We start from the raw sequence: 20,079 nt of genomic DNA, 5'->3' as shown, positions 1-20,079 counted from the left end.
ATCTTGTAAATCCCTAAAATAAAGGGATATAGTTAATCTCGTCCGTCGATGTAATTGTATCTTGACCGTCAGTTTTGGGGGAGCTCAACTATAAATAGAGAGTCTCCCTCTCATTTGTACTCATTCCATTGTATTCTGAATTCTTAAGAGTAATAAGAGTTCTGAGAGCATTTACTCAAACACCTTGTGTGTATTCTTTTCTGTGGCTTTCTGTTGTTCTTTGGCTTAGCTTCTTTTGGCTTAAATCTCTTCCGCCCTTCAATTGGTGCCTTGGAGGAGTTCTTAAGGAATCCTCATATGAGCTAAGGCTGACTTAGGCAAGTTTGGAGCAAACGGATCGCCTAAGACCGCACGGTTTGCGAGACGAAAGGTCTAGCCCCGTGACAGTTGGTATCGGAGCTTTTGGTTCGAAGGCACTGTTGGGATGTCGAAAGAAGTTGTTGGTCAGAATGAGCCAATGGAGACTCGAGGAAGGGCCAGAAAAGCGAGTCGATCAAGGGACTTAATTTCAGCTTTGGAGGATCGAGTCGTCACTCTCGAGGAGTCCATGGGGGACGTCAAGGAGAGGATCGACGATGTCGATGATAGACACAATGATGGGTTGCGAACATTGCAAGGACAGCTCAGGGAATTTGTGTGGGATACTATCGGTTCCTCGGAGAATAAGCTGGCTGAAAAGAACGATGCTCTCGAGGCTATGGTGACAGCTTTGAAAGAGGAGATCAATGAGCTTAAGGGGGAGCTCAAGATTTTCAAGGCTGCCATAAGGAATGGAATGTTGGCTTCAAAGCCAAAGCCACAAGCGATGGATGTGCCCAAGCCGAAGGCGTTTAAAGGGGCAAGGTCTGCAAGTGAGGTGGACAACTTTCTTTGGGCCATGGAGCAATACTTTCGTGCGATGAACATCGAGGATGATGTTACAAAGGTAAACACTGTTGCTATGTATTTCACTGACGTTGCTTTGTTATGGTGGAGACGTAGGTCCACTGATGTGAGACGTGGTGGTACTGAGATTGGGACTTGGAAGGAGTTCCAAGATGAATTTAAAGCACAGTTTTACCCCGAGTATGCCGAGGATGAAGCCCAAGCGAAGTTGCGTCGGCTAACACAACGAGGCACGGTTAGGGAGTATGTGCGGGAGTTTAGTGAACTCATGCTCCAGATCTTTGATTTGAGCGAGAAAGAAGCATTTTTCTCCTTTACAGATGGGTTGAAACCATGGGCAAAGCAAGAATTGCAACGTCGAGGAGTTCGAGAACTTACCAAAGCCATGATGGTAGCGGAGTCCATAGTGGAACTTGCTCCGAGAAGGGACAGGTTTGAAACTTCCAAGCCCAATAGGAGGGGCAATGGTGGGTACCATGAATAGGGTGAAGATGGACAAAGCTATGATGGCAATGGTAGTAGCAGTGATGGTGATGATAGAAAACTACGAAATGGAAAGTGGAGACCTAATAGCCCGAAAGAAAAGAGGGGAAAGTTATGGTGCTACTTTTGTAAAGGACCCCACATGAAGAGGGATTGCCCAAAGGTATCTTCAGTTTCGGCTATCAAGAGAAGTGATGAGCCGGAAGAGGCGAAGCATATTGAGGAAAAGCCATCGAGGGTCAATTCGATGGTGCTCATTCCTGAGAAGAGGAATGGTAAAGAAGGGTTGATGTTTGTAGACATCAACATTGCAGGTCAGAAGCAGAATGCTCTTATTGATATGGGAGCATTTGACTTGTTCATATCGGAAAAGGCTGCAAGGAAGCTTGGTCTGCCGATTAAGAAATCGAAGAAGAAGATCAAGACAGTAAATTCCAAGGAGGCCCCAACTATGGGTGTAGTTCGGAATGTGGAGCTACACATCGGCGAATGGAAGGGCAATGAAGACTTTGAGGTAATCGAATTAGATGATTACGATTATGTACTTGACTTAAACTTCCTTGACAGGATTCAAACAGTTCTGTATCCATGGGCCGATCAAATCCATATTATCACCGGTCCGTTAACAAAGATTGTTGTTCTGGTGCATCGAAATAATAGGGGCAAATGTGTTGTCGTCGATCCAACTAGTCGAGGATGTTTCGTATGGGAGGAACATCGACTCGATAGAACGAGTGGTTACGAAAGCTCCTTCGGAAGTGTTAGTGGCGCAAGAGTTCGATATGAAGCCTGTAGATTCGACTGTGGAGCCGACACCTTTGGGGAAGGTGGGTTGTGCATCGGGCTTCAAGGAAAATGGAGCGATGCAAAGACAGTCGGGACGAGTAAATGTTGCGAGTAAGGTTCATTCCGAACACTGTGATAGTGTTTTGCATTCTAACTTGTGTACTTGGCAAGAACGTAAGAGCCCTTTCGAAGTTCTTGAGCAAAGAGGCCGAGAGACGGTGGGCAAAGCGAGGCCAAGGGTGTTGAATCAAGAGGATTCTGTTCGAGTCAAGTTAGAATGTGGGCAAGAGAGCGACATAGCTTTTTGTCGTCGAGATGTACAAACGAGTAGGACGGTTCGAGTTAAAAAGCGGCGGAAGCCGAGGCAAAAGTCCCAAAGGAAGGGAAAGGCTAAGGCATCAAGACGAGACCAAGGCGAATCAAGTCAGTGCCATTCAGAAGTCGCAACGAGGACGTTGCGAGAATGGGTGGGGGAGAATGTCACGGGCCGTAGTTTAAAGCCCGTGACCATCGCACCAAATGCATCCAATGGAGGTCTATTGCTCAGATGGGGATCATTTGGCCCACGATAACTGGCCCGATTCAATGAGCAATTGGAGGAGCTTGTCAGATTGAAGCCCGGTTAGCCTGATAACGAAGAGATTCAGGTTGATATGGTAACTAATCTTAGAAGATAGAGGGGATCTTATCTTGTAAAGATTAGATTAGATTTGATAAGGCTTATCTTGTAAATCCCTAAAATAAAGGGATATAGTTAATCTCGTCCGTCGATGTAATTGTATCTTGACCGTCGGTTTTGGGGGAGCTCAACTATATATAGAGAGCCTCCCTCTCATTTGTACTCATTCCATTGTATTCTGAATTCTTAAGAGTAATAAGAGTTCTGAGAGCATTTACTCAAACACCTTGTGTGCATTCTTTTCTGTGGCTTTCTGTTGTTCTTTGGCTTAGCTTCTTTTGGCTTAAATCGCTTCCGCCCTTCAATTGGTGCCTTGGAGGAGTTCTTAAGGAATCTTCATTTGAGTTAAGGCTGACTTAGGCAAGTTTGGAGCAAACGGATCCCCTAAGGCCGCACGATTTGCGAGACGAAAGGTCTAGCCCGTGACACTAGCTTATTGTTACACTATTAACGACAATTATCGGCTCAGTGGCTAAAATGTTACAACACGATGACATAAGTGACTAAAACATAAAGTTTCAAACATAAATAACTGAAATGTAAGCTAAGGCAAATAAAGTGACCTTTTTCGTAATTTACCTATAAATGAATAAAATATGAGCAAGTTTGAGTTGCATAGTTTTTGGCAAGAATGGTTGAACATGCAAAAACAGGAAGGCATAGAAGAAGGGACAGCTAAAGTTTAATTAATTTTTAATTCCGTCATGAATATAGGTAATAAGAAAACATAGGAAAAAGATCTGTTTTTTAAGGTTGAAATAATTGAAACCCATTCCCAATTCAATTATTCAATGCATAATATTTTTTTAAAAAAATCAAATATTGGACTCCTCTAAAAATAAGTTTTGAAATTTCATATTTATATAAAAGTTAAAAATTCGAATAATTTAATAAAAATTTACTTATAATTTTAATAATTGCATTAAAAAGTAAAAATACTACATTTTAAACTTTTTAAAATATAGGATTTAAATCTTAAATTTTGTCAAAATAAAAGGACTGACGTGATATTTTAACCCTGAAAATAATATATAAACACCATTAAACGTTCTCACTCCCTCAAACACACAGAGAGTCAAATAAATAAAGAAAAGAAAATTATTGAAAAAGACTGCTATCATCGCTTCATCACTCTTCCTTTTCCTCTTTTTCATTTTTATTATTTTTTCCCTCTCTCTCTCTCTCTCTTTCCATGGCTTCTTCTTCATCTTCCTTTCACTTCCCTGTGAGTCTTGTGGCCTTATTTCATACTTCTTTCTTTTAATTTTATTATTTTTAATCTTTTGTTTCTAAACATACCCTGCTAGATTTACAGATTGGGGTTTCCATTTTCTGTTTCTTTTTTGATTAATTTGCTTTATATTGATTCTTTTGCTTCTTTATTTCTTTTTCTGTAGTTGTATTTTTTAAGATGGGATTTTGATTCTCTTTTTTTTTTTTTTTTGCATTTGCAGTGACCTGTTCTTCATGGTTGATCTGATATGGGTTTTTGATTTCTTCACATATTGGGGTTAGTTCAACTTCTACTATCTCTACTCGTCCTTTCAAGTAAGGGTGTTCTTTTTTTCTTTTTTAAATTCGAAGTTGGATTTTTTCTATAGGGTTCCATATTTTGCCTTAGATTTATATTGAATTATTGAAAGTAGTCATGGTGAAAGTGGGTAAAATTTAGGGGTTTTATTAGGATTTAGGATTTGGGTCATATATGTTTGATGAGCTTATTGAGGTATTTATAATGGTGGCAGCATTGTGAATAAGGAGTAGGGCTTTGTTGCAATTTTGTGTTTCTTTCGAAATATATTACTGAAGGTTCATATTGTAAAGTGGAAATGGTGGGCAAAGAGGATCCTCCTGCTAGTCCTAGGGCTCCATCGTGCCAGCTTTCAAGCTCGCGAAAAATGTTTTGGCGTTCAGCTTCGTGGTCCTCTTCCCGGACGAGTGGTCAAATTCCCTTAACTGAGGACAAAGATCTAGGAGCAGGTTCTAATGGTAATGATGGTATTAATAATGGGCAAACTCGCCGGTTTCCTCCTCCTCCTTTAACTCCGCGTTCTCAACAGAATTGTAAGGCCAGGTCATGTTTGCCACCTTTGCAGCCACTGTCAATTGCACGAAGGAGTTTGGATGAGTGGCCGAAAGCCGGTTCTGATGACCTTGGTGAGTGGCCACAACCGCCAACCCCAAGTGGGAACAAGAGTGGGGAGAGGTTAAAGCTTGATTTATCATCAATTCAGCGGAATAATGATAAGAATGGCGGGCTTGTAAAGAGGGATAAGATTGCTTTCTTTGATAAAGAATGCTCGAAAGTGGCAGAACATATTTATCTTGGTGGAGATGCTGTTGCAAAGGACAGGGAAATACTTAAAAAGAATGGTATTACTCATGTTTTAAATTGTGTTGGGTTTGTTTGTCCAGAGTATTTCAAGGCTGATTTTGTGTACAGAACTTTGTGGTTGCAAGATAGTCCATCGGAAGATATTACTAGCATACTTTATGATGTTTTTGATTATTTTGAGGATGTTCGGGAACTGGGTGGAAGGGTTTTCGTTCATTGCTGCCAGGGGGTATCGAGGTCCACATCGTTGGTGATAGCATATCTTATGTGGAGAGAGAGACAGAGTTTCGATGATGCCTTTCAGTACGTAAAGGCTGCAAGAGGAATTGCTGATCCAAATATGGGTTTCGCTTGCCAGTTGTTACAGTGCCAAAAGAGGGTCCATGCATTCCCTTTGAGCCCTAGTTCCTTGTTGAGGATGTATAGAATTGCACCTCATTCTCCTTATGATCCTTTGCACCTAGTCCCTAAAATGCTGAATGATCCATCTCCTTCGGGTCTAGATTCTCGAGGTGCATTTATTGTTCATATACCTTCTGCAATATATATTTGGATTGGTAAAAACTGTGAATCTATCATGGAAAGAGATGCGCGAGGTGCTGTTTGTCAGATTGTTCGGTATGAGAGAGTGCAGGGACCGGTAATAGTGATCAAGGAAGGAGAAGAACCGGCTTATTTTTGGAATGCATTTTCAAACTTTCTACCATTGATGGATAAATCTGGAAACAAAGTTGAGGTAGGGGAGTCGGCAATTAAAATTTGCTTGGGTGAGAGGAAAGTGGATGCGTATAATGTTGATTTCGAGATTTTTCAGAAGGCTATAAAGGGTGGCTTTGTCCCTCCATTTGCTTCATCCGAGAATGAACATGAAACCCACCTTCCTGCGAGAGAAAGCAGTTGGAGTATGCTTCGACGTAAGTTTGCCTCTGGCATAATGAAGGAGTTTGTCTCGGCACCGAAGATATTACTCTCCAGGGTTTATTCAGATTCCATGATGGTAGTTCATGCATCATCACCGTCATCGGCATCATCCTCTTCGTCTTCTTCTTCCTCACCTCCTTATCTCTCTCCAGATTCCATCTCTTCCGATTCCAGTACTTGCTCAAAGTACTTTTCTGAATCCTCTCTGGATTCACCTTCAGCTGTTTTGTATTCTCTTCCGGTTTCTTCGACTTTGTCTAACTTTTCTAATTTGTCTCTCATTTCATCCCGAAGTTCTCTGCACCCCAAAATTAATAGCTCAGAAATTGCCAGTGTCAATCTCACTTCTCAACCTTGTTCAAAATCTGCATTTTCACAGCTAAAAAAGGTTTCACCTTCCCTTGCTGAACGCCGAGGTAGTTTGTCAAAGTCTCTCAAGCTGCCAGTGATGAGCGATAGTATAAGAGGAACAAACGATCGGTCATGTTTTCTTGTTAAGCAAGATGGGGTTCGGATAGATAACAATACCAGCTCATCATGTGAATCAGATATTGAAATTGTCTTTGACTCCAAGCGTGGTGTTAGAAATGGTAGGGATATTTTGGTTCAAGGTTCTGGTTTGAAGATATCCCCAGGTAGACTAGCTAATGTTGGCCAACATGATTCTGAATCTACTTTTGTTAATAGTTGTTGTGAAAGTCCAAGAAACCATCCTCCTCAGGATGGTCTCCTGTCTGCTGTTCCAAACAGGATGGAGGAAATTATTCCAGCTTGCACAGGTGTAGTTCAGCCTTTAGTATGCCACTGGCCCAGTATAGAGAAGATGACAAATTTTACTAGAAGTGATCTAGATTCAAAGTCCGCTTTTGCAATTTTTTTGCCGACTGCAGCTGTAGACGAAAACAAAGATAGGATTCTATATTTTTGGATAGGAAGATCCTTTCATCTTGAAAAAAGATCAATTCAACTAGATAGCAGCAGAGTGGTAGGGGATAGAGAAGATATCGACTGGAACCAAGTTGCTTATGATGTACTCACAAAAGTGGGTCTTCCGAATGATACCCCTGTTAAGGTACGGAATGTTGAAGTTTTCTACATTATATTATTTGCGCCTTGTTCCCATGTTTATGTACAGATTTATGTTATATATTATGATATGTTTGCTTCTGATTTTAGATTTTTAATAAGATTGAAGCACTAACAACCGTATATCTATGTTCAAAAATATCATACCATAAGATGTGTCTGAAATATCATACCTTAATTCTTGTCATTTAAAAGTAGAAACTATATACATGTTTGATTTGTTGACTTTAACTAAATATGTCAAGCTGCCTGCTTGATTATTTTTAATCAAGCATTGGACCAATGTCATAGATTTTTTTTACGGGAATGGATATGCTATTCAGAATATCAATTTAAGGTTCTAGTTATGCTTATGCCAGTGTAAATTATTCTGAGATTTTCACCAATGTTAAAAAAACCGGACAAGATGTTGAACCAGTCAGACCTTCAGTTCATGGTTGAACCAAGCGGTTTGATGTTTTCTTTATTTTTCAATGTTTAAATGCTTTTAACCTTTATTTAATGTAAAATAAATTATAAAAATAATTAAGAATTAACAAAAATTACATTTAGCTTAATGTTAATATCTTTAATATAAAACTAAGAGATTAAATTTTAAAGTTGTAAATCTCATTCATTGCAAATAAAATATTCAGGGAAAATGGATTTATAAGAAACCAGTTTTTTACCCGTCCAATCTAGTTTTATCGGTGTTTGACTGGTTCGACGTGTAGCCAACGGTGGTTTCCCGTTCTGGATTTTTATTCCTCGATGTTCACTTGTCTTTCTCTGGATGCATCTGTCAAGGCGGAAAGCTTATTTACCTCTATAAAAGAAATTTCTAAAAGTCATCTATAACCTCTGTTTTGCAACGTATTTCGTTTGATTTTGATTTGTTCTGTTATATTGCCTTTTAACCTTCTATATGTACCTTGATATTTACTATTTGCAGATTGTCAAAGAAGATGAAGAACCAATGGAATTTCTTATGTTGCTGAGGACATTGTAGCTTTACTGCAATCTAGGATATATCTGCAGGCCAATAGTTCATAGATTATCTTTTGTCTCTTCAAATGGCTTTTTTTTTGCTGTGGAATTTCAGGCATCAGGCATAATTCCCATGGGAAAACCAATGAGGTAGGTAGCCCTTTTTTTTCTGTTGTTTCTTATTGGCAATGTAAATTTCCAGCAAGATACCTCTGTTGCTCCGAGTCTTCATTTTCGTTGAAGTTTTTGTGCCCATAATCATGTTCAATGCATGATTCTCCAAAAGAAACACTCTTAAGACATGGAAATCTTGGAAAACTTTCAAAATATCTGTGCCCGATACATCGGAGTCTGAGTACATAGCTAGGTGCTGTAGTTGGCATAGCAGCTTTTTTGCAGGTTGATATGGTTCAATTATGCACCACTCTTCCAGCCATCTGCTGCATTCAGGGATTTTAAGACTCATATTTCAACTAGGTTTAAATGTTTGCAGATATTCTACAACATTGTTTTTCTTATGGCTTTGTAGGCCACAATTGATCATTAGAGTGATAGATCAACAGGAAAACTTGTTCTGTTTTTGCTTCTTTGCAATCATTTTTGGTGTTTATTTGAGGGCTAAATTCTTGCGTGACCCTTCCATTGTTAACATAAAAACATGAATATGATCTATGCACAACTTTCGATTGTGCCAGCATAGTCCCCTGCAGGTTTTTATCCATATTACTTGTTACTTTCAGATGTCATTCAGCTACAAGGGAAGTCCATGTGAAGATCAGATCCTGTTGGTTGTTTTTAGTTCATTTTAAGTAGACTTCAGTTCTAGAGCATGAAGAGAATGCAAGCAAGATGTCAGTCGGCATGTGTTATCTAAGAAACTATGCTTTAGAGACCGGGGGAGGGAGGGGCTCAAAGCATGTAATTTGACAAATTGGGAGTTTCACGCTATATATGCTGAAGCTTAGCGCATGTAAGAGTCAGGACCTTGGTGACACCATAGTAAATGTAATTTCCCTGGATGTCCCATTACAGTGTCCTCTGGCTGCCATAATTTTATTGTTTTGGCTCAATCCACTGCTGGGTAAACACTTGCACACTTTTTTGTATTTGAAGATCGATTGTTCACTGTACTGATGTTGAAGTAGGGTGACCAAGAACCTGGGTTTCTGGAAAATTTTATAGAGTTGAGCTTCGTTATCATACAATCAGGTTACAATAGGTGGAAATTACTTGCATTGCATGCAGCCGTTAACAAATCTAGCCTTGCATGTTTTTCACATCATCAGTTTGTTTCACTGTTTGTCTTTGGATGTTTGCAGGTGGCTACCATGTCGGAATTCGCCTGGTTGTACAGCACCATCGTAACTGATAATCATTTGTTTCGATAGACAGTTATTGTATATTCAGTGTTATTAGAATCAAATTCTTAAAATCTTAGTTATCCATTCCAGCCTCAATAGATTCACTGTAATTTCCCTTGTGCCTGCAACTTCATTTCGTTTCTCAAAACTGTTCAATTCAATACTCTTTAGCATGAACTTTCTATGGCAAATGTTGGATTCTTAAACTGGGTATTGCTTATTTCTCTCTCGCTTAATATATATGATATTTGTTCTGCAATTTTGATTATATATATAAAGAACCAAAGATGATAACCTGCAACATTTTGGGCATCATACTTGTCCATTAGGTTTAAGGAATTGAACTTGTTTAAGTTTGATACGGATCCTTGTTCAAGATCAGTGGTAGAAGGTTTGATTTAACTTGCCAAAGGTTTCGGTTTGGTTTTTATTAAATAAGTTACGATAATAATAAAGTATAATTAATTTGGTTTACAAAATTTTGTTTTTAAATTAATTTTGAAGTTTTATAATAATTTCTTTTATTTTTAAAAATTTAAGTATTAAAGAATATAGATTTAAAATATTAGAAAGACCGATGAACTAATGAATCAAAAGCAGTACAATGAGCATTAAATGGTGTTATTACAGAAGGTCATGTTTTTGTTAGTAGAGATCCCACTCTAAACTAATGCTAATACAAAGCTTCAAGCAACCCTTTCCATTTCATCAAATGGAAGAAATACTTCTAACTAAAACTTTAAAAGCATGAAAACTAGGAAGGAAGAGTTGAAAGGAGGCGGGCTGAAGTTTTTAACGCAACAATCCCACATCGTAAAGCGACAAGCAAGTGCATCCCAAGTGCCTTTATAAATTAAAGCCCGAGTATGCTTTGAAATCTTACGGAGCCGTGCGATGGGCACAGAGCGAACTATTCTTTCGCCTTTTACTAAAGAATACCGTGTGTTCGTCGCCTAAAGCGGCATACGCCTATTTTTGGAGGGCCGGTTTATCGAGAACGGGCCCAACAATTCATGGTTTAAAAGTTTTCGGTTTTAGCCTGCAGCAACATATAATTGTGTTCAGAAGTTACACGACAAAAAGAAGTAAAGGTAATGGACACACCTGTCAGTTCGCAACCTTTTGAACGCAACACCAGTCTCACTGGAGGAGAATGGCTACCAGGATGATCTTTTTTAATTTATTTTCAAATCTTACCGTCTAATTTGATTCATTTATTTTTATGAGAATGATTTTCAAGTAGTTTTTAAAAGTATCCGCATTAAAAAAAAACATTTTAGAAGTATTAATACTATTTATTTTTTAATAAATGAATACTTTTTTCATGTTGGGATTTTTATTACGACATTGCATGTAAGATGTATAATAAATTTCTGGTCTTCGCATTTTAATATTTCTAGAGTATGGTATAAAATGTCATATTGTTTTTGCTGGAATTGGAATAGTAAAATTGAAAATCATAATATCTACTTTGAAATCTTCATCGTGTAATTTTATTTAAGTTTTAAATAATTATTTACATATTTTATATAATAATATAAGAAAATAATAACACTATTGTAGTTGTATTTGTTACTTTATGAATAGAAATTTTTGTTAGTTTTTTTTTTATTGAGCTAGTGTTCAATTAATTCGTGATATCAACATGATTATACTTTTAAGGGATAAGTATCATATTTATATACAAACTTAGGTTTAATGTGCAATTTGATACATGAACGTTAGTTTAATGTAATTAGACGAATGAAACTAGAATTGTGGTTCATATATATGTATGAAACTTTAATTTTGATTCAATTTTAACATTTTAAAAAATAAATACATACATTTATTTTCATATTGGATAAATATAATTGTTGGTGTATGCAAATATCAACGTAAAATTGTACTAATTTGGTAATGTTGCTAATGGTTTGTGAAATTTGAATCAAATTAAAATTGTGTATAAAATTACACAAAATCAAAATTTATATATAACACTGAACATCGAATCAAAGTTCATATATAATTTTGATATTTATCTCTATTTTTAATATAAGATAGAATAACTATATAAATTAATCATCTATGATTTACTTGTAGAGGGGTAATCATGAACACCAAATATGGACTATAGAACAGACATGAACATATCAAGAAAAATATTAATTTTAAAATTCTATGAGAATTTTCATAATACTTCTATAATATAAAATTTTAAAAATTCAAAAAAAAATTATGAATTTTTTAAATCTAGAATGATATTATTTTTGAAATTTCAAAAGAATTCAGTTTTTTTTTATAATGTATAAATTATATAATATTCCGAAAAGTTAAAATTGTTTATAATATTATAACAATGATATAAAACTCAAAGATATAAGGTAATAGTTTTTTTTTTAAATTCAACTTTTTCTTACTTTTTTTTCACTTTTAAATTTTTTGAAAATTTAATTTACTAAATTTTTTTACAATTATATATATTTAAATTAATTTGATTTACATATTTTCCCCTTTTTTAATTATTTATTTTTAGTAATTTAGCAAATTTGAGATGGAATTCTTGTAACTGGCATGCTGTTGAATTAATAAATTTAAGTGTATGGTTAAAATATATACATTAACTTTAGTTTTGATTAAATTATAGAAATATATAGATTTATTTATTTTTATATTGAATTAATATAATTGTTTGAGTAAAAAATATATAAACATAAAATGGTGCTGTCTTAATGATATTATTAGTAGCTTGTAAAAATTTCATCAAAATAAAATTTCATATTCTAAATTATACAAAATCAAAATTCATGTGTAGCGTTACACGTTGAACTAAAGTTTATGTTTATTTTTCTATTTTTATCTCTTTTTTTTATTTCAATATGATTAATTTTGAAATGTGTATAATGAATAAGATCATCGAAAAATGTTTTTGGAGTGATAATCATATTAAAATTAAAAAAATAATTTGATTGTTTAATTTTTATTTTGAAGTAGATATTAATTAACTCTAGTACATACATGTCCAATTGCATCATATATTATCAGATGCTCGTGTATGTTGAATCTTGGGTAAGGATTACCTAACAACTTGGAATTAGGTCTTTAACATCTTGAGTTCAAAGCCTTCTATATGAAATAACTTGGCAATATTATTGCTACTCTATTACAGGGGTGAATCAAGGGGGGCTGGTAGTTGCATCTTGCCTCTCTAAAAATGATAAAATTTTAATTTAATTCTATAAAATTTATATTTCTACTATAAAAAAATTACAATTTAATTTTGGCCCTCCTTAAAATTTTTTTTTGGCTTCGCTCCTGCTCTATTATTCTCCCTTAGAGTATATTGCACCTTGACAGTCCATTGCCACCGCAGCATCGATCAAATATTGCAATCATGTCCATCATCTAGCACGTCATAAATCAGCCATGTCACTCTTCAAAATTACCAATCGATAGTCTTTACCCCACACAATCTTTAGATCCTTGTAAGCTGCTCTCAACTCGGTAGAAAGTAGAGGGGCCACACTAATCTTCCTCCCAAGACCACAAATCGATGCTCTTTGGGCATCTTGTATTACCCATCCTATAGCGGCCTCTCCAGAACCCACATCAACAACAATGTCTAAGTTAATAGCCACCCAATCCTGTGGTGACACTTGCCACCCAACACATGCTCCACCATCCTCCATGCTTCGACACTACACCAATGCCCACTCATACCTGCTTGCCTCCACCCAACATTGTCGAACCACTTGAACAATCCGTATGACACTCTCAAAGACAATCATTCCGCTTCTTCCACAAGTGCCATATCATGGTCCCAAACATTGTTCCCCACTAAACAGCTGAACCATTGACGCTAAATGCCCTAGTCACCCGCTATAGAAAAAGTCGTATAACATCGATTTCAATAATTCAATGACTTAAATAAATTTTTTTGAATAGTTTAGTAACTTAAATGAAAACTTTCAAATAATTTAATGATTAAATTAATTTTTTTTTAGTTAAATGACAAACAAAAACTTATACATAATTTAATGACTAATGTAATTTATATTAAGGGTTTACAATATATAATGGGCTTCACAGTGAGCCCAAAATCCCTTGAAGAAGCCATTTTCTAAATCTTAATCCATTTTCGGCCCTTCAAATTTTGGATTTTAGGGTTTAAATATTTGGTACTTTAGGATTTACTCCCAACAATATTTATTAATTAAATAAAGGGTAAACTGCGTAGATATACACTCAATTATTAAATATTTTCATTTTAGACATTTAAAATAAAAAATTATAATTTAAACACTCACGTTATTTAATTCTATCATTTTGGTCATTCTTGTTAAGACTACAAACGAAAAGTTGATGTAGAAATTAAAAAGGTTAATATAATAATAAATTTAATCATTAACTTTCGCATATTATATCAATTTAGTCATAATTTAAAAAAAAATAACTCTCAAAATTTATAAATAATTTCAATTTGATTCCAAATCTAAAAAAATCATACAAAAATATAAAAATACATAAATATTTTCAAAAAATATAATAATAAATTTAAAATTTATATTAATATTAAATAAAATAAAAATCCCCACCCCGTCCCTCTCTCCCTGCCCCATCACCGTTCCCGTCCCTCCCCCCCCCCCCTCTTTGCTTTGAGGTTTCGATATGGTTACCATTAATTTCCCGAGAACCTCGAGTATCTGTAACAACACCATGGGGTTTTCTTATTGGCTTTCTCGTTTCAGGCCTATGAACTCTTCTGCTTATCTTTTTCCTAAGAAGCCATTGAGACAAACTCATTTAAGATGATAACAAACAGTGTAAAGTTGTGGGGGAAGAGGAGAGGGAAGTCCGGTGGGAAAGGGGGAGAGGGAGAGGGAGGGGTTGGGGGGTAGGGGTTTTTATTTTATTTTATTTAATATTAAGATAATTATATTTATTTAATATTAATATAAAAATTTATTATTATATTTTTTGAAAATATTTATTTTTATATATTTTATATATTATTATTTCGTTTCAAGATTATTTTTTATTTTTATATATTTTTAAATTTATTATTATATTTTTAAAAATATTTATGTTTTTTATATATTTCTTTTAATTTTTTAGAATTATGATTAAATTGAGATTATTTATAAATTTTGAGGGTTAATTTTTTAAAATTATGACTAAATTGATATAATATGTAAAAATTGAGGACTAAATTTTATTATATCGAACTTTTTGATTGTAAGTCATTTTGCTGTTTGTGATTTCAACTGGAGTAGCCAAAATGACAGATCATGTAACGTGGTGTTTAAATTACAATTTTTTTATTTTAGGTACCTAAAATGGAAGTTTTTTTTATAGTTGGTGACTATATGTGTGATTTACCCAAAAAACCAAAGAGAGGGAAAAATCATCTCCCTGTGTCTTCGTTTCATTTCTCAATTCACTCTCTCAAAGCTTTGGATGTACCAAAAACCCTAACTGTAACCCTAACCAGCAATGTATCTTTACAACTTAACTCTTCAACAAGCCACCGGCATCGTCTCCGCCATAAACGGAAACTTCTCCAGTGGCAAAGTCCGAGAAATCGTCGTCGCCCGTGGCAAGATCCTTTCCCTTCTCCGTCCCGACGATCTCGGTAAGCTCCAAACACTTCACTCTGTCGAAATCTTTGGCTGCATACGTTCTTTAGCTCAATTCCGGCTAACCGGAGCCCAAAAGGACTATATTGTAGTAGGGTCGGATTCTGGTCGGATCGTTATCCTTGAATACAATAAAGAAAAGAACGTTTTTGATAAAGTTCACCAAGAAACTTTTGGGAAATCTGGATGTCGCTGAATTGTCCCGGGTCAGTACTTAGCTATTGACCCTAAAGGAAGAGCTGTAATGATTGGTGCTTGTGAGAAACAGAAATTAGTTTATGTTTTGAATAGAGATACTGCCGCTAGGTTAACCATTTCGTCACCTTTAGAAGCTCATAAGTCACATACTATTGTTTATTTGATTTGCGGTGTTGATTGTGGCTTCGATAACCCTATTTTTGCTTCCATTGAATTGGATTACTCGGAGGCTGATCAGGATTCCACGGGACAGGCTGCTAATGAGGCGCAGAAGCATTTGACGTTTTATGAACTCGATTTAGGGCTTAACCATGTGTCTAGGAAGTGGTCAGAACAAGTTGATAATGGGGCAAATATGTTGGTCACGGTACCTGGTGGTGGTGATGGGCCGAGTGGGGTTTTGGTTTGTGCAGAAAACTTCGTTATTTATAAGAACCAGGGGCATCCAGAAGTTAGGGCCGTCATTCCTAGACGTGCTGACTTGCCGGCAGAACGTGGTGTTTTGATTGTTTCTGCGGCTACTCATAAGCAGAAATCTATGTTCTTCTTCCTTTTGCAGACAGAATATGGGGACATTTTTAAGGTTACACTGGAACATGGAAATGAAGGAGTTACAGAATTAAAGATTAAATATTTTGATACAATTCCTGTTACAGCATCAATGTGTGTGTTGAAGACTGGCTTCCTATTTGCAGCTTCGGAGTTTGGAAATCATGCTTTATATCAGTTTCAGGCTATTGGAGATGACCCTGATGTTGAGTCCTCGTCATCTACTTTGATGGAAACTGAAGAAGGTTTCCAGCCAGTGTTTTTCCAGCCTAGAGGGCTTAAGAATCTAGTTAGAATTGACCAAGCTGAGAGCCTGATGCCAATAATGGATATGAAAATTTCTAATCTCTTTGAGGAAGAAACACCTCAGATATTTTCACTCTGTGGGCGTGGTCCTCGTTCATCTTTGAGGATATTAAGGCCCGGTTTGGCCATCAGTGAGATGGCTGTCTCACAGCTTCCTGGTGTCCCGAGTGCTGTGTGGACGGTGAAAAAGAATGTTAGTGATGCCTTTGATGCGTACATTGTAGTGTCATTTGCCAATGCTACTCTTGTTCTTTCCATTGGTGAAACGGTTGAAGAAGTTAGTGATAGTGGTTTTCTTGATACCACTCCTTCTCTTGCTGTTTCCTTGATTGGTGATGATTCACTAATGCAAGTCCACCCTAATGGTATTAGGCATATAAGGGAAGATGGGCGTATTAATGAGTGGAGAACTCCTGGGAAAAGGACAATTGTTAAGGTTGGCTCAAATGGGCTTCAAGTGGTTATTGCATTGAGTGGAGGGGAGCTTATATACTTTGAGGTGGATATGACTGGGCAATTAATGGAAGTGGAGAAGCATGAAATGTCTGGAGATGTGGCTTGTCTTGACATTGCCCCTGTTCCTGAAGGAAGACAGAGATCCCGTTTTCTTGCAGTGGGTTCTTATGATAATACAATTCGTATATTGTCTTTGGATCCTGATGATTGTATGCAGATTCTGAGTGTTCAGAGTGTGTCCTCGCCTCCTGAGTCTCTCCTTTTCCTTGAAGTTAAGGCATCAGTTGGTGGGGAGGATGGTGCTGATCACCCTGCCAATCTTTTCCTTAATGCTGGTTTGCAGAACGGAGTGTTGTTCCGAACGGTAGTAGATATGGTTACAGGGCAGCTCTCTGACTCCCGTTCACGGTTCTTAGGGCTGAGACCCCCAAAGTTGTTCTCTGTTAAAGTGAGAGGCCGACCTGCAATGCTTTGCTTGTCCAGTCGGCCATGGCTTGGTTATATTCATCAAGGACATTTTCTGCTAACTCCGCTTTCTTATGAGACACTTGAATTTGCTGCCTCATTTTCATCTGATCAGTGTGCTGAAGGTGTTGTTGCTGTTGCTGGGGATGCATGAGGGTTTTCACCATCGAGCGTCTTGGGGAAACCTTTAATGAGACTGCTATTCCTTTGAGGTATACTCCTAGGAGGTTTGTCATGCAACCAAAGAGGAAATTATTGGTAATTATCGAGAGCGACCAAGGATCATATACTGCAGAAGAGCGTGAAGCTGCGAGAAAGGAGTGCTTTGAGGCTGCTGGAATGGGTGAAAATGGTAATGGTAATGTGAATGAAATGGAAATTGGCGGTGATGACGAGGACAAAGAGGATCCCCTCTCTGATGAGCAGTATGGTTATCCAAAGGCAGAGTCGAACAAGTGGGTTTCTTGCATTAGAATTCTTGATCCGAGGACTGCTACCACAACTTGTCTTCTGGAGCTTCAGGATAGTGAAGCTGCTTTCAGTGTATGCACCGTGAATTTCCATGATAAAGAGTATGGAGCTCTCTTGGCTGTTGGAACTGCCAAGGGCCTGCAGTTTTGGCCGAAAAAAAGCTTAGTTGCGGGATTTATTTATATTTATAGGTTTCTCGAAGATGGCAGGTCACTTGAACTTTTGCACAAGACACAAGTGGAAGGTGTTCCTCTTGCTTTATGCCAGTTTCAGGGAAGGTTACTTGCTGGAATAGGATCCGTGCTCCGATTGTATGACTTGGGGAAAAAGAGATTGCTTAGAAAGTGTGAAAATAAGCTTTTCCCTAACACTATTGTCTCTATCCACACTTACCGTGATCGAATATATGTTGGGGACATCCAAGAGGTATGATTTCTGATTTTTTCTGAATTCTCACTTCTTTAGCAGTTTCTTTTAAAAACTACTTTACATCTTGTATGCACGTCTCGTCTAATAAATGGGTTTTGAAAAATTGATGAAGTTGAGTTTTAATGCTCCCTTTGTTCCAAAACTGTAGTGCACTCCGATTATGTGTTCCTCTGTTTGCTTTCTTTGTCGGTTATTCTAGATCAATAACAAATATGATCCTTTATTGCAGTCATTCCATTTTTGCAAGTACAGAAGGGATGAAAATCAACTGTATATTTTTGCTGATGATGTTGTTCCAAGATGGCTTACTGCATCATACCATATAGATTTCGACACCATGGCTGGTGCAGACAAGTTTGGGAATGTCTATTTTGTGCGGCTACCACAAGATGTATCAGATGAGATAGAAGAAGACCCAACCGGTGGAAAGATAAAATGGGAACAGGGAAGGCTCAATGGAGCTCCTAACAAGGTAGAGGAGATCGTTCAGTTCCATATTGGAGATGTGGTAACTTGCTTGCAGAAGGCATCTCTGATACCAGGTGGTGGAGAGTGTGTTCTTTATGGTACAGTAATGGGGAGCTTGGGGCATTGCTTCCATTCACTTCCCGTGATGATGTTGACTTCTTTTCTCACCTAGAGATGCATATGAGACAGGAGCACCCGCCTTGTGTGGACGAGATCATATGGCTTATAGATCTGCATATTTCCCTGTCAAGGTGAACCTCAAATGATATGTTTATTTCAGATCATCATGTTCTCAGATGTAGTTTATTTTATTAGTTCTGGTTTTCAAAGTTTGAAATGATTTTGCAGGACGTTATTGATGGGATTTGTGTGAGCAGTTTCCTACCCTACCTTTGGATTTGCAGAGAAAATTGCAGATGAGTTGGATCGGACTCCAGGGGAGATATTGAAGAAACTTGAAGAAATCCGAAACAAGATTATCTGAGATAGCTAACGGCATCGTGTTAAAGGTGCTTTTCCCTTCCCTCTCCTTTTTTGGCTTTCTGTACCATTTTTGGTTTATATCTACGTAATTATGTTTAAAGTAGGCTAAAATAACAAAGAAAAGACCCTAAACTTAACTACATTATCCGGATAAGCCCCTGTGGTTTTATTACACACAAATAAGCCTTTGAACAAGTCCCTGACTTTTAATTTATACTTCAATAAACCCTTGAAACAAATTAACCGCTTGTCTGGATAAAAATTGGAGGATAAGGTTTCTTTTTGTACAATCAAAGTTTAGGAGGTTATTTAAGAATGTGACATGGTTCAGGGCTTCTTTCCCTAATATTTTAGCCTTTAGTGTTATTGCTTGAACTGTAATTAGGCGGTTTAATCAGCGTTTCGAGTAGTATAACTGCATATTGAAGAGTAGTTTGTGCTTTGTGTATCAGTGTACCTGGAGTTGTCAGCAAGAGTTGCCGGTAGTCAGTCGTGGTGTCAGAGTTGTGAGGAGCAATTGCACATGGCAAGTCAAGTTGAAAACGCGAGGTAACGAGTCAAGTCGAGAAGACTAGGCAACTGAGGGGGATAATTTTACATAATCAAACAAACTAGTTGGCGTTAGAGGCAAAAAAATAGTGTTAGTATTCGTAGAGATGACATTTGTTGTTGTTGTAATTAGTTGGGATCATCTTGTGAATTTGTATGATATATTTTGAAGTTTGATGTTCACGCTTCGGTTTTGTTTTAAAAAGAAAATATCCAGTCATCGTTGATAGTCGAATTGACTCAAATTAAATTTCTCCCATGCAACATTGGTTCAGTTTTTTTATTTTATTTTTGGTTAACTGGACTATTATAGAAAAAAGAAACAATTAAAAATTAAATTAAGAAAAAAGAACTTGGCTCGTTTGTATAATTGCAGGTTTTTTTAATATAATTTTGCTGAGGATTCGGGCTTTCCAACATCATCTAGTTTATAAAAAAAGAATGATGGAAAAAATTGACATCAAATCAACATTACCATAGAAATCTTGCATTACTTCCCTGTTTTATTAAATCTTGAAATAAATTTTAAAATCCAAATAAGATGATATAATTATGAGTTTTAATATATCTATTTGCAAAAATTATTTA

The 20,079-nt window shown here is 36.6% G+C and overlaps 2 protein-coding genes and 1 non-coding gene across 16 annotated transcripts; all 3 read left to right on the top strand.

Annotated features, from left to right (window-relative positions):
• The first annotated feature begins 3,892 nt into the window (after nt 1-3,892).
• LOC107926060 (protein-tyrosine-phosphatase MKP1) lies at nt 3,893-9,708 on the top strand. 14 transcript variants are annotated; one of them, XM_016856836.2, is made up of 6 exons: nt 3,893-4,058; nt 4,288-4,343; nt 4,579-7,161; nt 8,107-8,291; nt 8,882-9,111; nt 9,461-9,708. In XM_016856836.2, the coding sequence occupies exons 3-4, from the start codon at nt 4,663-4,665 to the stop codon at nt 8,161-8,163; spliced, it is 2,556 nt and encodes an 851-aa protein (XP_016712325.2). In that variant the 5' UTR covers nt 3,893-4,058; nt 4,288-4,343; nt 4,579-4,662; the 3' UTR covers nt 8,164-8,291; nt 8,882-9,111; nt 9,461-9,708. The 14 variants fall into 14 exon arrangements, with proteins under 14 accessions (XP_016712325.2, XP_040947892.1, XP_016712324.2 ...); XM_041091958.1 differs by having other exon boundaries at nt 8,882-9,146; XM_016856835.2 differs by having other exon boundaries at nt 8,882-9,222.
• Nucleotides 9,709-10,387: 679 nt separating this feature from the next.
• LOC121216698 (U5 spliceosomal RNA) lies at nt 10,388-10,505 on the top strand. The gene has a single exon (XR_005912877.1). It is a non-coding gene; the product is annotated as a U5 spliceosomal RNA (small nuclear RNA).
• A 4,340-nt stretch (nt 10,506-14,845) lies between these two features.
• On the top strand, nt 14,846-18,963 carry LOC107926073 (spliceosome-associated protein 130 A). The gene is given in 8 exon segments (XM_016856865.2): nt 14,846-17,240; nt 17,243-17,988; nt 18,221-18,569; nt 18,572-18,658; nt 18,661-18,710; nt 18,808-18,817; nt 18,820-18,867; nt 18,870-18,963. Coding segments are annotated over 8 exon segments (3,630 nt in total). The 5' UTR covers nt 14,846-14,974; the 3' UTR covers nt 18,944-18,963.
• The last annotated feature ends 1,116 nt before the right edge of the window (nt 18,964-20,079 follow it).

Source organism: Gossypium hirsutum, chromosome D04, assembly GCF_007990345.1.
Source record: "Gossypium hirsutum isolate 1008001.06 chromosome D04, Gossypium_hirsutum_v2.1, whole genome shotgun sequence".
Lineage (NCBI taxonomy): Eukaryota > Viridiplantae > Streptophyta > Magnoliopsida > Malvales > Malvaceae > Gossypium > Gossypium hirsutum.
The sequence above is the reverse complement of the archived record's forward strand: the minus strand, read 5'-3'. Positions and strand labels throughout refer to the sequence as shown.

Excerpts from the sequence above, each read along its gene's own strand:
- LOC107926060 (XM_016856837.2), top strand. The coding sequence starts at position 4,663 with ATGGTGGGCAAAGAGGATCCTCCTGCTAGTCCTAGGGCTCCATCGTGC. Across the intron at positions 7,162-8,106 it reads CGAATGATACCCCTGTTAAG|ATTGTCAAAGAAGATGAAGA; the intron begins GTACGGAATGTT and ends TACTATTTGCAG.